The sequence below is a fragment of the Entelurus aequoreus genome, linkage group LG27 (genome assembly GCF_033978785.1).
Source record: "Entelurus aequoreus isolate RoL-2023_Sb linkage group LG27, RoL_Eaeq_v1.1, whole genome shotgun sequence".
Lineage (NCBI taxonomy): Eukaryota > Metazoa > Chordata > Actinopteri > Syngnathiformes > Syngnathidae > Entelurus > Entelurus aequoreus.
In genome coordinates this window covers 17,558,416-17,573,691 of record NC_084757.1, presented here as the reverse complement: position 1 = coordinate 17,573,691, position 15,276 = coordinate 17,558,416, and the positions used below count along the sequence as shown (strand labels likewise).

The following is a 15,276-nucleotide window of genomic DNA, read 5'->3' as shown; positions in this document are numbered from 1 at the left end:
AAAAGACGCATGGTTCCACCCCCCTTTTCTTCGCAAGGATTATGACTCATTCTTCATCTAAATAGGAATATATGAACATCCTAACAGTCGGCATCCTAATGGCAGCAGACATTGTACAGTAAGTGATGTTTTATTATGTATGTTGGCTCTCATAAAGTCTGCAGTGAGTAGAAATCAGTGATGTAGTGGGGGGAAAAACAATGTATGCTTAAAATGAGCAAAATATGTAAATATTAAATGCTATTATAAATACGGCCGTTGCCACATTACACACAATATATACTTGCAGCATGTACTGTATATAAAACCTTAATGGAAGTGTTTAAATGTTTTTTAAGAACTTTATAGGCAGAATAGAGCTGCTTTCACAGGCTCCGTTGTAAGCAGACTTTTGATCGCATTTTTTTTTACTATTAAAACACATCCGTCATGTCTTTCATAACCATTGTGAACGAGAGGCAACATTCCAAATAAAGTGCAGTTCCCCTTTAAAAAAAAGGCCAGTATGAATATGTTACATTCTAAGGTCACCCTTTGACAGGCCTGTCAGTCTGCATGTGCATAACGCTGTCCTATGTTGGGCTTTTAGGTGCTTTACAAAAAGGTCAAATCAAAGTGTCATACATCTAGTGTCTTATTTCATATGCAGAAAAAGGACCGTGGATCCAGCCATTCCAAGGGACACAGGAGACAGGCTCAACCCTTGAATGTGACAACACTTCCCGGGCTTTTCTCCTTGGCTCCGCTACCTTTTGATTTCAGCTGAAACAAGGTCATAACGATCAAAACTCCTACAACCCCCTCAAGCACAAGCTACCAATGGAACAGCAGGCCCCAGCGCTGCCAGGTTCGGAATTAAAAACACTTAAGTCGTGGACGCCACTCAAAGGACGCATTGTTTTCTTGGGGCTTCTTGGACAAGAACAGAACTGCTTGTTTTCTCTCTGCCGGACATTCAGTTTCAATACATGCACCATGTTTAGTTGAAAAATATCTGTCTTGGTCCATACCTGCCAAGTAGACACACACTCCGAGGCAGAACAGTCCGACTGCCACATGTCGCAGGGCTCTGCTGTCCAAAAGAAACCAATCTGCTCTGTGGACACAAACATTGCCTTTACTGTACAAACGAGCTTCATTGCACCTACATTTGTCAGACTTGCATTCTAAAGCTCATTACTATTCACATTGTCTCACTAGTTCCAGGGGAGAGAGGTTCTGAGGTCGGGGGGGGCAAACCACTGAATTTGTAAGCCGACGTGGGAAAGAGCTAGCTACAAGCTGTGTGCTGACTACGTAATGAAAAGGTTATTGTTTAGACAGGCTTATTGGATCGGGTGGCATTAGTTCAGTGTTGGCCACTGCACAACCACACAACTTTATTTATTTTTGAAAATCCACGTTAACCCATTTTTAATACATTGCATTGGGTGTACTTTATAGTGCGGTGTGTTTACCAACACATGATTGTGCAACTATGTGACATTCATGCTAAATAAATGTGGTCAATGGTAGAGAGACTTAAATTAGCCGTTTTCAAAGTGTGACACAAGGAGTCTCAAGGGACACTAGGGCCTCCCTTACACCCCAAAATATGTTGTGGTGTTTTCCACTCAACCTACTCTGTTTTTGTCATTATAGTAACTAAAAATCAATAAATGTTTCCTTCAAACAAAACTGAAACTACTATGTTTTCCTTTCTTAAATACTTCTGGTATTAGTTTGATGTTATATACATTAGGTCAGGAAAAAACACAAGAGGCTATATCATCCCTACAAGCCTGTTTCGCAGGTTTCCCCGCTCGTCAGGGGATTTTATAATAATCATTTTACAATAAAATCAGGGAAACCTGTGAAACAGGCTTGTAGGGATGATATAGCCTCTTGTGTTTTTTCCTGACCTAACGTGATATATATATATATATATATATATATATATATATATATATATATATATATATATATATATATATATATATATATATATATATATATATATATATATATATATATATATATATATATATATATATATATATATATATATATATATATATATATATATATATATATATATATATATATATATATATATATTAAGGCACACCTGTGAAGTGAAAACCATTTCAGGTGACTACCTCTTGAAGCTCATTGAGAGAATGCCAAGAGTGTGCAAAGCAGTAATCAGAGCAAAGGGTGGCTATTTTGAAGAAACTGGAATATAAAACATGTTTTCAGTTATTTCACCTTTTTTTGTTAAGTACATAACTCCAACTTCATTCATAGTTTTGATGCCTTCAGTGACAATCTACAATGTAAATAGTCATTAAAATAAATGTGTCCAAACTTTTGGCCTGTACTGTATATACAAATTTGAATGTAACTTTGTTGTTATATTGTAGAAGTAATATTTGTCAGAGAAACATTTAAATGAAATAGTTAATTAAAACTGATTTTGCTATCATTAGCTATAGCAACCATAAAGGAAGTTGGGCTGTGTCAGACAAAAATAGGTACTGTATGTTGAAGTACACTAAAAAAGTTAAAGTACCACTGGTAGTCACACACACACCAGGTGTGGTGAAATTAACGTCTGCATTTGACCCATCCCCTTGTTCCACCCCCTGGGAGGTGAGGGGAGCAGTGAGCAGCAGCGGTGGCCGCGCTCGGGAATAATTTTGGTGATTTAACCCCCAATTCCAACCCTTGATGCTGAGTGCCAAGCAGGGAGGTAATGGGTCCCATTTGTATAGTCTTTGGTATGACTCGGCCGGGGTTTGAACTCACAACCTTCCAGTCTCAGGGCAGACACTCTAATAATAATAATAATAATGGATTAGATTTTATATCGCGCTTTTCTATTACTAAATACTCAAAGCGCTCACAGAGAAGTGGGAACCCATCATTCATTCACACCTGGTGGTGGTGGTAAGCTACATTTGTAGCCACAGCTGCCCTGGGGTAGACTGACGGAAGCGAGGCTGCCAGTTTGCGCCTACGGCCCCTCCGACCACCACCTATCATTCATTCACCAGTGTGAGCGGCACCGGGGGCAAGGGTGAAGTGTCCTGCCCAAGGACACGACTGCAGCGATTTGATGTCAAGAGGCGGGGAGCGAACCTGCAACCCTCAGGTTTCTGGCACGGCCGCTCTACCCACTACGCCATACCGCCCCTATACTCTAATCACAAGGCCACAGAGCAGGTTCATATATTAGTATGTACTAATATATAATAATATAATACTATATTAGTATTATGTATATATATATATATATATATATATATATATATATATATATATATATATATATATATATATATATATATATATATATATATATATATATACATACATACACACACACTACCGTTCAAGAGTTTGGGGTCACATTGAAATGTCCTTATTTTTGAAGGAAAAGCACTGTACTTTTCAATGAAGATAACTTTAAACTAGTCTTAACTTTAAAGAAATACACTCTATACATTGCTAATGTGGTAAATGACTATTCTAGCTGCAAATGTCTGGTTTTTGGTGCAATATCTACATAGGTGTACAGAGGCCCATTTCCAGCAACTATCACTCCAGTGTTCTAATGGTACAATGTGTTTGCTCATTGGCTCAGAAGGCTAATTGATGATTAGAAAAACCTTGTGCAATCATGTTCACAGATCTGAAAACAGTTTAGCTCGTTACAGAAGCTACAAAACTGACCTTCCTTTGAGCAGATTGAGTTTCTGGAGCATCACATTTGTGGGGTCAATTAAAGGCTCAAAATGGCCAGAAAAAGAGAACTTTCATCTGAAACTCGACAGTCTATTCTTGTTCTTAGAAATGAAGGCTATTCCACAAAATTGTTTGGGTGACCCCAAACTTTTGAATGGTAGTATATATATATATATATATATATATATATATATATATATATATATATATATATATATATATATATATATATATATATATATATACACAGGTATATACATATACATAAATAAATGATAAATGGGTTATACTTGTATAGCGCTTTTCTACATTCAAGGTACTCAAAGCGCTTTGACAGTATTTCCACATTCACCCATTCACACACACATTCACACACTGATGGAGGGAGCTGCCATGCAAGGCGCTACCAGCACCCATCAGGAGCAAGGGTGAAGTGTCTTGCCCAAGGACACAACGGACGTGACTAGGATGGTAGAAGGTGGGGATGCAATTATGCACATGCAAATATATACATACCAGTGGCGTGCAGTCACTAGAGGCAGGGCCTCACCTGCCATCATGGAAAGAAAAAAAATGTAAAAAGAAAAAAAAAAATTAAATTGTTATATGTATCCAGTGATTATACTAAAGTTATTTTCCATTTAACTTCACCAGTTTTAGATTATTTTTATTTTTATTTTCACATTTGCCGTTCAAATACTGTGAAGAGACGGTGCGGTGATCAGCAGCCAGTTGAGGCACGTCACTGATTTGTGCCTCAACATGGAATGTGCACAATGACTCGGCTAACTGCTGAGCTGCTGTGCAGTGAGACTGTAATGCTATGGGTGAGGGCGGACCTACGTCACTTCCGCCTACCAATCCCCTAGCAACCGGGAATTCGTTGAAAACAAACCAGCTCACAGCGAACACAGCATTGACAGAAAAAGCATTTAACGAGCGTTGTGGCTTGGAAGTCGGCGTTAAATCCTTCATTTACGCATTTTTACTTATTCGCATATCGTGTGAAAAAACGAAAATGTATTATTTGCTTCAGACTCGTCTCAGTGAACTTTAAAGCTTCTCAGGCTTAGCTTAGCTTGCTAGTTAGCTTAGCCTGTGCGCTACTAAGAAAGAGACGCGGAAGTTATCAACAACAAGATCAAGTGTTAGTGTATAAAATATTGAGAGATTTGAGGGCTACATGTATTGAATGGCAACAAGAAAATTATAGGGTTTATTGGTTTTTAAAAACCCAACTGTTAAGTGCAAATTTAAACGAAACCGGTTTTCGAAAATAGCTAGCTAGGCTATAGACTATATAGTATATTACTTACTTAACTTAATCCTCTTCTTCCCGGAAGGGAAATAAGGTTTCGACGACTCGACGCCATTCATCTCGCTGCTGTGCTCGTCTCTGTGCCTCGCCCCATTTAAGCTTCATCTCTTTCAGCTCCCCTTCAACTGTTCTTCGCCAGGTGTTCTTTGGCCGCTCTGGCTTACGTTTTCCCGGTGGTGTCCATCTTAAAGGCCTACTGAAATGAATTTTTTAAATTTAAACGGGGATAGCAGATCTATTCTATGTGTCATACTTGATCATTTCGCGATATTGCCATATTTTTGCTGAAAGGATTTAGTATAGAACAACGACGATAAAGATTGCAACTTTTGGTATCTGATAAAAAAAAGGCTTGCACTGACGTAGTCAGTTGAACATATACGCAAAGTTCCCTATTGTTTACAATGATGGCCGCATGAAGTGAGAGAGATTCGGACCGAGAAAGCGACAATTTCCCCATTAATTTGAGCGAGGATGAAAGATTTGTGGATGAGTAAAGTGCAAGTGAAGGACTAGTGGGGAGTTGAAGCTATTCAGATAGGGAAGATGCTGTGAGAGCCGGGGGTGACCTGATATTCAGCTGGGAATGACTACAACAGTAAATAAACACAAGACATATATATACTCTATTAGCCACAACACAACCAGGCTTATATTTAATATGCCACAAATTAATCCTGCATAATAACACCTGCGTGTTTGTTATGCTAGCTCCTAGCTCCTCTGCTAGCTCCTAGCTCCATAGAACACGCCAATACAATTCAAACACCTGATCAACACACACAATCACTCAGCCCAAAAGACCGTTCACCTAACCCAAGGTTCATAAAGCTTATATATTTTAAAAAAGTTACGTACGTGACGCGCACGTACGGTACGGTACGTGTTATGCTAGCTCCTAGCTCCTCTGCTAGCTCCTAGCTCCATAGAACACGCCAATACAATTCAAACACCTGATCAACACACACAATCACTCAGCCCAAAAGACTGTTCACCTAACCCAAGGTTCATAACGCTTATATATTTTAAAAAAGTTACGTACATACGCAAAAAAAAGTTGCGCACATACGGTCAAGCGATCAAATGTTTAGAAGCCAAAGCTGCATACTCACAGTAGCACGTCTGCGTCTTTGTCATCCAAATCAAAGTAATCCTGGTAAGAGTCTGTGTTGTCCCAGTTCTCTACAGGCGTCTGTGTATCGAAGTCAAAAGTCCTCCTGGTTAGAGTCTCTGTTATCCGAGTTCTTCCATCTTGACTGCATCTTTCGGGAATGTAAACAAAGAAGCGCCGGCTGTGTACTGTTGTGGCTGACTACGTTCGAAAAATACGTCCATTTCGCACCGACAACTTTCTTCTTTGCTTGCTCGGCTTCCTTCTCCATAATGCAATGAACATGATTGAAACAGATTCACGAACACAGATGTCCAGAATACTGTGGAATTATGAAATGAAAACAGAGCTTTTTCGTATTGGCTTCAATGTGGAAGGCATACCCGTGTTCCCCGGTCTACGTCACGCGCATACGTCATCCTCAGAGGCGTTTCGAACCGGAAGTTTAGCGGCAAATTTAAAATGTCACTTTATAAGTTAACCCGGCCGTATTGGCATGTGTTATAATGTTAAGATTTCATAATTGATATATAAACTATCAGACTGCGTGGTCGGTAGTAGTGGGTTTCAGTAGGCCTTTAACGCTGCCTTTGGTATCCTCTCGTTGTCCGGTTTTCGAAAATAGCTAGCTAGGCTATAGACTATATAGTATATACCGCATGTTATTTTTGTACAACAACAACTTCAGCTGTCGAACGTTATAAGGTACAAATTCAACAAGTACAACATTAGCACGGACGTATAGCCAAGTTGTGGTTAAGAAGGTGGATTTTTGTTCCTTATATTTACCAGAAACGAAGTGATCCGAACACACGACCCGGGACTTTGGGGGACTCCAGTGAGAACCGTCCTCGTTTTCCCAGTGTAAAGCTGCGAGCCATTTGTCTCGTCTCTGTGGGCTTTTATCACGCTTCGGCAGAACAAAATACAACCTTTGTTTTCCCTGTTTCCAGTTGTGGTTAGCACAACCAAAAACAACACAGTTTTTCGGCATTTTGGAGGCAGAATGACGGGTTTAACCAGCGTAGGTCGACAGGTTAAAGAGTAATGGCAACGGTTTGTTTTCAACGCCAGTCTGGTTGCTATGGCTCGAAGAACCCGTATGTAGCTCAGTTGCCCGGATGTCGGCCCTCACCCATATGAACTATATCAGCTAACTAAACCATAGTTTAGTTAGCTGAGGTATATAATGTACAGTGTATTTTGTCAACAACTGTATGTGTGTAACGTATTTCTTCAGCTGAGCATTCATAAAACTGCTGCCAAAGACGTACTGTCTGAGGCTCGCAGTAATCCAGCCTCCTGGTGGTAGAGGGCGGTAGTGATCCCAGAGATCATTCCTTGCCGCAGAAGAGAAAGAAAAAAAAAAAGTTAGCAATAATAAGTGCAGCGTTTTTTTATTTCCTCTCGCCTGAACTTTTATTAAAAACATGGAGGATTACATATGTAAAATAAAACAGTTTTCTAAACTGGACTTTCAATCGAAGCAGGAGGTAATAATTAGAGGTATAACAACGCCGGAGCTAAAAGGTTTGCTTTTGACTTCGGGACAGAAGACCCGTTCTTTTCAAACGGCGTGGTACACACGCAAAGGCTGGATTTCCAGCAAGAAAGGTAAGACCATAATAATGTTTTTTTTATTAAATGTGCTTTTTTGTGTGCTAGTTTGTATGTGTAAAGAATGCTGGTATGAGCTTTTAAACATAACCCGTTAACTGCTGCCAATCACATGGTGAATAAGATACTATTTAGGGTTCATATGTTTGTAAATCTGACTGTGATGATGCAGTGCCTCACCAGACATTAACGACACCGCACGCCACTGATACATACAAATATATATGTACATACATATATATACATATACATATATATATATATATATTTTTATATATATATATATATATATATATATATATATATATATATATATATATATATATATATATATATATATATATATATATATATATATACATATATATGTATACATATACATATATATGTATACCAGTGGCGTGCAGTCACTAGAGGCAGGGGAGGCGGGGCCTCACCTGCCATCATGGAAAGAAAAAAAATGTAAAAAGAAAAAAAAAATGTTTAAATTGTTATATGTATCCAGTGATTATACTAAAGTTATTTTCCATTTAACTTCACCAGTTTTAGATTATTTTTATTTTTATTTTCACATTTGCCGTTCAAATACTGTGAAGAGACGGTGCGGTGATCAGCAGCCAGTTGAGGCACGTCACTGATTTGTGCCTCAACATGGAATGTGCACAATGACTCGGCTAACTGCTGAGCTGCTGTGCAGTGAGACTGTAATGCTATGGGTGAGGACGGACCTACGTCACTTCCGCCTACCAATCCCCTAGCAACCGGGAATTCGTTGAAAACAAACCAGCTCACAGCGAACACAGCATTGACAGAAAAAGCATTTAACGAGCGTTGTGGCTTGGAAGTCGGCGTTAAATCCTTCATTTACGCATTTTTACTTATTCGCATATCGTGTGAAAAAACGAAAATGTATTATTTGCTTCAGACTCGTCTCAGTGAACTTTAAAGCTTCTCAGGCTTAGCTTAGCTTGCTAGTTAGCTTAGCCTGTGCGCTACTAAGAAAGAGACGCGGAAGTTATCAACAACAAGATCAAGTGTTAGTGTATAAAATATTGAGAGATTTGAGGGCTACATGTATTGAATGGCAACAAGAAAATTATAGGGTTTATTGGTTTTTAAAAACCCAACTGTTAAGTGCAAATTTAAACGAAACCGGTTTTCGAAAATAGCTAGCTAGGCTATAGACTATATAGTATATTACTTACTTAACTTAATCCTCTTCTTCCCGGAAGGGAAATAAGGTTTCGACGACTCGACGCCATTCATCTCGCTGCTGTGCTCGTCTCTGTGCCTCGCCCCATTTAAGCTTCATCTCTTTCAGCTCCCCTTCAACTGTTCTTCGCCAGGTGTTCTTTGGCCGCTCTGGCTTACGTTTTCCCGGTGGTGTCCATCTTAAAGGCCTACTGAAATGAATTTTTTAAATTTAAACGGGGATAGCAGATCTATTCTATGTGTCATACTTGATCATTTCGCGATATTGCCATATTTTTGCTGAAAGGATTTAGTATAGAACAACGACGATAAAGATTGCAACTTTTGGTATCTGATAAAAAAAAGGCTTGCACTGACGTAGTCAGTTGAACATATACGCAAAGTTCCCTATTGTTTACAATGATGGCCGCATGAAGTGAGAGAGATTCGGACCGAGAAAGCGACAATTTCCCCATTAATTTGAGCGAGGATGAAAGATTTGTGGATGAGTAAAGTGCAAGTGAAGGACTAGTGGGGAGTTGAAGCTATTCAGATAGGGAAGATGCTGTGAGAGCCGGGGGTGACCTGATATTCAGCTGGGAATGACTACAACAGTAAATAAACACAAGACATATATATACTCTATTAGCCACAACACAACCAGGCTTATATTTAATATGCCACAAATTAATCCTGCATAATAACACCTGCGTGTTTGTTATGCTAGCTCCTAGCTCCTCTGCTAGCTCCTAGCTCCATAGAACACGCCAATACAATTCAAACACCTGATCAACACACACAATCACTCAGCCCAAAAGACCGTTCACCTAACCCAAGGTTCATAAAGCTTATATATTTTAAAAAAGTTACGTACGTGACGCGCACGTACGGTACGGTACATGTTATGCTAGCTCCTAGCTCCTCTGCTAGCTCCTAGCTCCATAGAACACGCCAATACAATTCAAACACCTGATCAACACACACAATCACTCAGCCCAAAAGACTGTTCACCTAACCCAAGGTTCATAACGCTTATATATTTTAAAAAAGTTACGTACATACGCAAAAAAAAGTTGCGCACATACGGTCAAGCGATCAAATGTTTAGAAGCCAAAGCTGCATACTCACAGTAGCACGTCTGCGTCTTTGTCATCCAAATCAAAGTAATCCTGGTAAGAGTCTGTGTTGTCCCAGTTCTCTACAGGCGTCTGTGTATCGAAGTCAAAAGTCCTCCTGGTTAGAGTCTCTGTTATCCGAGTTCTTCCATCTTGACTGCATCTTTCGGGAATGTAAACAAAGAAGCGCCGGCTGTGTACTGTTGTGGCTGACTACGTTCGAAAAATACGTCCATTTCGCACCGACAACTTTCTTCTTTGCTTGCTCGGCTTCCTTCTCCATAATGCAATGAACATGATTGAAACAGATTCACGAACACAGATGTCCAGAATACTGTGGAATTATGAAATGAAAACAGAGCTTTTTCGTATTGGCTTCAATGTGGAAGGCATACCCGTGTTCCCCGGTCTACGTCACGCGCATACGTCATCCTCAGAGGCGTTTCGAACCGGAAGTTTAGCGGCAAATTTAAAATGTCACTTTATAAGTTAACCCGGCCGTATTGGCATGTGTTATAATGTTAAGATTTCATAATTGATATATAAACTATCAGACTGCGTGGTCGGTAGTAGTGGGTTTCAGTAGGCCTTTAACGCTGCCTTTGGTATCCTCTCGTTGTCCGGTTTTCGAAAATAGCTAGCTAGGCTATAGACTATATAGTATATACCGCATGTTATTTTTGTACAACAACAACTTCAGCTGTCGAACGTTATAAGGTACAAATTCAACAAGTACAACATTAGCACGGACGTATAGCCAAGTTGTGGTTAAGAAGGTGGATTTTTGTTCCTTATATTTACCAGAAACGAAGTGATCCGAACACACGACCCGGGACTTTGGGGGACTCCAGTGAGAACCGTCCTCGTTTTCCCAGTGTAAAGCTGCGAGCCATTTGTCTCGTCTCTGTGGGCTTTTATCACGCTTTGGCAGAACAAAATACAACCTTTGTTTTCCCTGTTTCCAGTTGTGGTTAGCACAACCAAAAACAACACAGTTTTTCGGCATTTTGGAGGCAGAATGACGGGTTTAACCAGCGTAGGTCGACAGGTTAAAGAGTAATGGCAACGGTTTGTTTTCAACGCCAGTCTGGTTGCTATGGCTCGAAGAACCCGTATGTAGCTCAGTTGCCCGGATGTCGGCCCTCACCCATATGAACTATATCAGCTAACTAAACCATAGTTTAGTTAGCTGAGGTATATAATGTACAGTGTATTTTGTCAACAACTGTATGTGTGTAACGTATTTCTTCAGCTGAGCATTCATAAAACTGCTGCCAAAGACGTACTGTCTGAGGCTCGCAGTAATCCAGCCTCCTGGTGGTAGAGGGCGGTAGTGATCCCAGAGATCATTCCTTGCCGCAGAAGAGAAAGAAAAAAAAAAAGTTAGCAATAATAAGTGCAGCGTTTTTTTATTTCCTCTCGCCTGAACTTTTATTAAAAACATGGAGGATTACATATGTAAAATAAAACAGTTTTCTAAACTGGACTTTCAATCGAAGCAGGAGGTAATAATTAGAGGTATAACAACGCCGGAGCTAAAAGGTTTGCTTTTGACTTCGGGACAGAAGACCCGTTCTTTTCAAACGGCGTGGTACACACGCAAAGGCTGGATTTCCAGCAAGAAAGGTAAGACCATAATAATGTTTTTTTTATTAAATGTGCTTTTTTGTGTGCTAGTTTGTATGTGTAAAGAATGCTGGTATGAGCTTTTAAACATAACCCGTTAACTGCTGCCAATCACATGGTGAATAAGATACTATTTAGGGTTCATATGTTTGTAAATCTGACTGTGATGATGCAGTGCCTCACCAGACATTAACGACACCGCACGCCACTGATACATACAAATATATATGTACATACATATATATACATATACATATATATATATATATATATTTATATATATATATATATATATATATATATATATATATATATATATATATATATATATATATATATATATATATATATATATATATATATATATATACATATACCAGTGGAGGCTCCTCCATAGAGGTGGAGGAGGCCTGGCCTCCCCAATAATTTGAGAGAAGAGAGAGATTTAAAAAAAACAATAAATATATTTATTTTATTTATTTATTTTAACAAAAAACATATTTTTTATTTTTTATATTCATATTATTTTAGTTTTGTTCATAAATCTAAATGTTCCCATGGCTAAAACCCAATATTGCAATTGTAAAGCAACAGGCCAGATTTCCCTATCAGTTTGTATTAAGGGAGGCCAGGCCTCCCCTAGGAAATTAGCTTCTCATAGAAGTCAATGTAATGCATGCTTTTTCATGCCAATATGTGATTGGCCAGATCACTGAAAATGGGTGGGCAACGGAGGCCTGGCCTCACCATGCATTGTGTCCAGGGCTGAAAGATTGACATTTTGTTCGTCCAATCACATGCTACTGGTTCATTTGGAATCAATCCTTTCCTTTCCTAATCAACACAGAAGCCATTTTGAGAATTCGCCAGCCACTTCAGTCAAACAAACACTCGCCATAGTGGCTACGAGTGTCCTATCAACTTGTGCTTTTCAGGAAATTTAGAGAACACCCCTGGCTATCATCCGTGAAGTTTATAGCTCATATAGCCAAATACTTTTGCTTAAAACGACCTCGGAAATCGGCGAGATTATTATAGTATTTCTCAGTAAATGAAGCCAGCACCAAGCCAGCACCAACCTGTGGAGTGGAGTCCAGGAGAGAGCATGCCGCCCCTCAGCTAAACCAGATGTGAGTTGAACTAATTAGATGTCTCTACCAGTGTTACACCACTAGTTCTCAGTAGTAATAACACTCCATTTTGTCTGTGTTTCTCAGCAGATAAAGCCAACTGGAACCATATTTTTACATATTTTATATTAAATATATTGAATAAAACTACATATGATAAAGAAAGTGTTATCTTATCTTTTTTATATGCTAAACTTGATTAAATTGGTGATTACATGTTGAAGCTGTAGAAGAATGAAAAATGTAAGCTAAACAAAATTGTTTTTAACTACATAATTAAAATTCCTGCCTTTTACACATGTTCACTTGGCGTTTATATAACATCCAAATGTCATTTCTCAGCTTAATTATCAGGCAGGCTCATAGACTTACAGCAATGTAATTTCTTCAGGAAGGCACAAGGCTAAGCTCTGCACAATGAATTGCATCAGCAAGAACTTTCTGACTGTAGCTTACACTCCAAATAGTATGCCTTTGGCCAGCACAAAGACAGATAAGAGAACAGGGAACATTCCATCGCGAGTGAAGTGAGCAAGCGGAAAAAAATGGCCTCCTCAATTCTGGAAGTCACCAGCCTCCACTGACATATACATATATATGTATACCAGTGGCGTGCAGTCACTAGAGGCAGGGGAGGCGGGGCCTCACCTGCCATCATGGAAAGAAAAAAAATGTAAAAAGAAAAAAAAAATGTTTAAATTGTTATATGTATCCAGTGATTATACTAAAGTTATTTTCCATTTAACTTCACCAGTTTTAGATTATTTTTATTTTTATTTTCACATTTGCCGTTCAAATACTGTGAAGAGACGGTGCGGTGATCAGCAGCCAGTTGAGGCACGTCACTTATTTGTGCCTCAACATGGAATGTGCACAATGACTCGGCTAACTGCTGAGCTGCTGTGCAGTGAGACTGAATTGCTATATGAACTATATCAGCTAACTAAACCATAGTTTAGTTAGCTGAGGTATATAATGTACAGTGTATTTTGTCAACAACTGTATGTGTGTAATGTATTTCTTCAGCTGAGCATTCATAAAACGGCTGCCAAAGACGTACTGTCTGAGGCTCGCAGTAATCCGGCCTCCTAGTGGTAGAGGGCGGTAGTGATCCCAGAGATCATTCCTTGCCGCAGAAGAAAAAAAAAAAAAAAAGTTAGCAATAATAAGTGCAGCGTTTTTTTATTTCCTCTCGCCTGAACTTTTATTAAAAACATGGAGGATTACATATGTAAAATAAAACAGTTTTCTAAACTGGACTTTCAATCGAAGCAGGAGGTAATAATTAGAGGTATACCAACGCCGGAGGTAAAAGGTTTGCTTTTGACTTCGGGACAGAAGACCCGTTCTTTTCAAACGGCGTGGTACACACGCAAAGGCTGGATTTCCAGCAAGAAAGGTAAAACCATAATAATGTTTTTTTTATTAAATGTGTTTTTTTGTGTGCTAGTTTGTATGTGTAAAGAATGCTGGTATGAGCTTTTAAACATAACCCGTTAACTGCTGCCAATCACATGGTGAATAAGATACTATTTAGGGTTCATATGTTTGTAAATCTGACTGTGATGATGCAGTGCCTCACCAGACATTAACCTCACCGCACGCCACTGATGTATACATATATATGTATACAAACGATTTATTATATTTAAATGATATTGTTAAATATAGTTGAAGTGATTTCTTGTTCTACTTTATTCAACTGCGCATGGGTTTTGTAATTGACTGTCGTGCGGCAATCCATCAATCTCGACGCAGCTAGTAAAAACCGACCGGAACTACTTTTGTGTACAATGTTAAAAGTCCAAGATGGCGGATGATGATACATATATACTTGGGACTACAAACAGGTGTTTGTGTGAAACTTAGGCTAAAATACCTCTCTGTGTCAAGCTCTCCTCGGCACACTTCGGTGGAAAAGTAGCTGTGTAGGAGACAAACCACCACGGAGCTCAGGTTAAGGGTGAGAGACAGAGCCGACAGAACCGTGGACACCGGCGGCAGGACGGCGCGGACGTCATCGGGTATAACCGAGGAGGTGGTCTCCTTTACGGCGGCGTGGTGAGGCTGCAGCTGGAAGATTAGAATGACCGACAAAACGGACATAATGGCCGATAGAATTCCAAGTAGAGACAGAACAATAAGAGACCGCTGGCTGTAGGAGATCGCCATGCTCTACAAAATCCTAGTCCGGCTTTAAAAGTAAAAAGTCTTCCCTAGAAGTCCATCAGTGTCCATTAAAAAGTGCGCCTGCATGACAAGTGTGGCGTTTCCCAGGGTGCGTGAACGTCACTGTGGCGCCCCTTTCAACATCCTATTTTCGCCCATGTGATTTTAACAATCCCCAGATTACAAACTTCCTCACAACAACAATGGACTTTTTCTTCCTTTGGACCCTCAGGGAGAGGCGTAGCTCCAATGGAACACAATAAAAGAAAGATG

The 15,276-nt window shown here is 39.4% G+C and overlaps 3 protein-coding genes across 6 annotated transcripts in view; 2 read left to right on the top strand and 1 right to left on the bottom strand.

Moving 5' to 3' along the window:
- borcs8 (BLOC-1 related complex subunit 8) overlaps window positions 1–1,671 on the top strand; it is a 17,509-nt gene extending 15,838 nt beyond the window's left edge. Inside the window, exon 5 of the mRNA XM_062039244.1 lies at window positions 650–1,671. Within this exon, the coding sequence (XP_061895228.1) occupies window positions 650–707 (58 nt within the window). The 3' untranslated portion in view covers window positions 708–1,671. The remainder of the gene's footprint in view (window positions 1–649) is intronic.
- Window positions 1–15,125, bottom strand: part of tmem221 (transmembrane protein 221) — a 24,194-nt gene extending 9,069 nt beyond the window's left edge. Inside the window, exons 1-2 of the mRNA XM_062039237.1 lie at window positions 14,714–15,125; window positions 1,011–1,096 (exon numbers count right to left, since the gene is read on the bottom strand). Coding sequence (XP_061895221.1) covers window positions 1,011–1,096; window positions 14,714–15,006 — 379 coding nt within the window. The 5' untranslated portion in view covers window positions 15,007–15,125. The remainder of the gene's footprint in view (window positions 1–1,010; window positions 1,097–14,713) is intronic.
- The window catches only part of mef2b (myocyte enhancer factor 2b), a 38,956-nt gene continuing 37,631 nt past the window's right edge, over window positions 13,952–15,276 (top strand). For 3 of the 4 annotated variants that reach the window (XM_062039233.1, XM_062039231.1, XM_062039235.1), the window contains exon 1: window positions 14,619–15,276. The gene's annotated coding sequence lies outside the window, so the exon portion shown is untranslated. Of the gene's footprint in view, window positions 14,234–14,618 lie in introns of those variants that run through there. The other variant, XM_062039232.1, reaches the window with a different exon arrangement.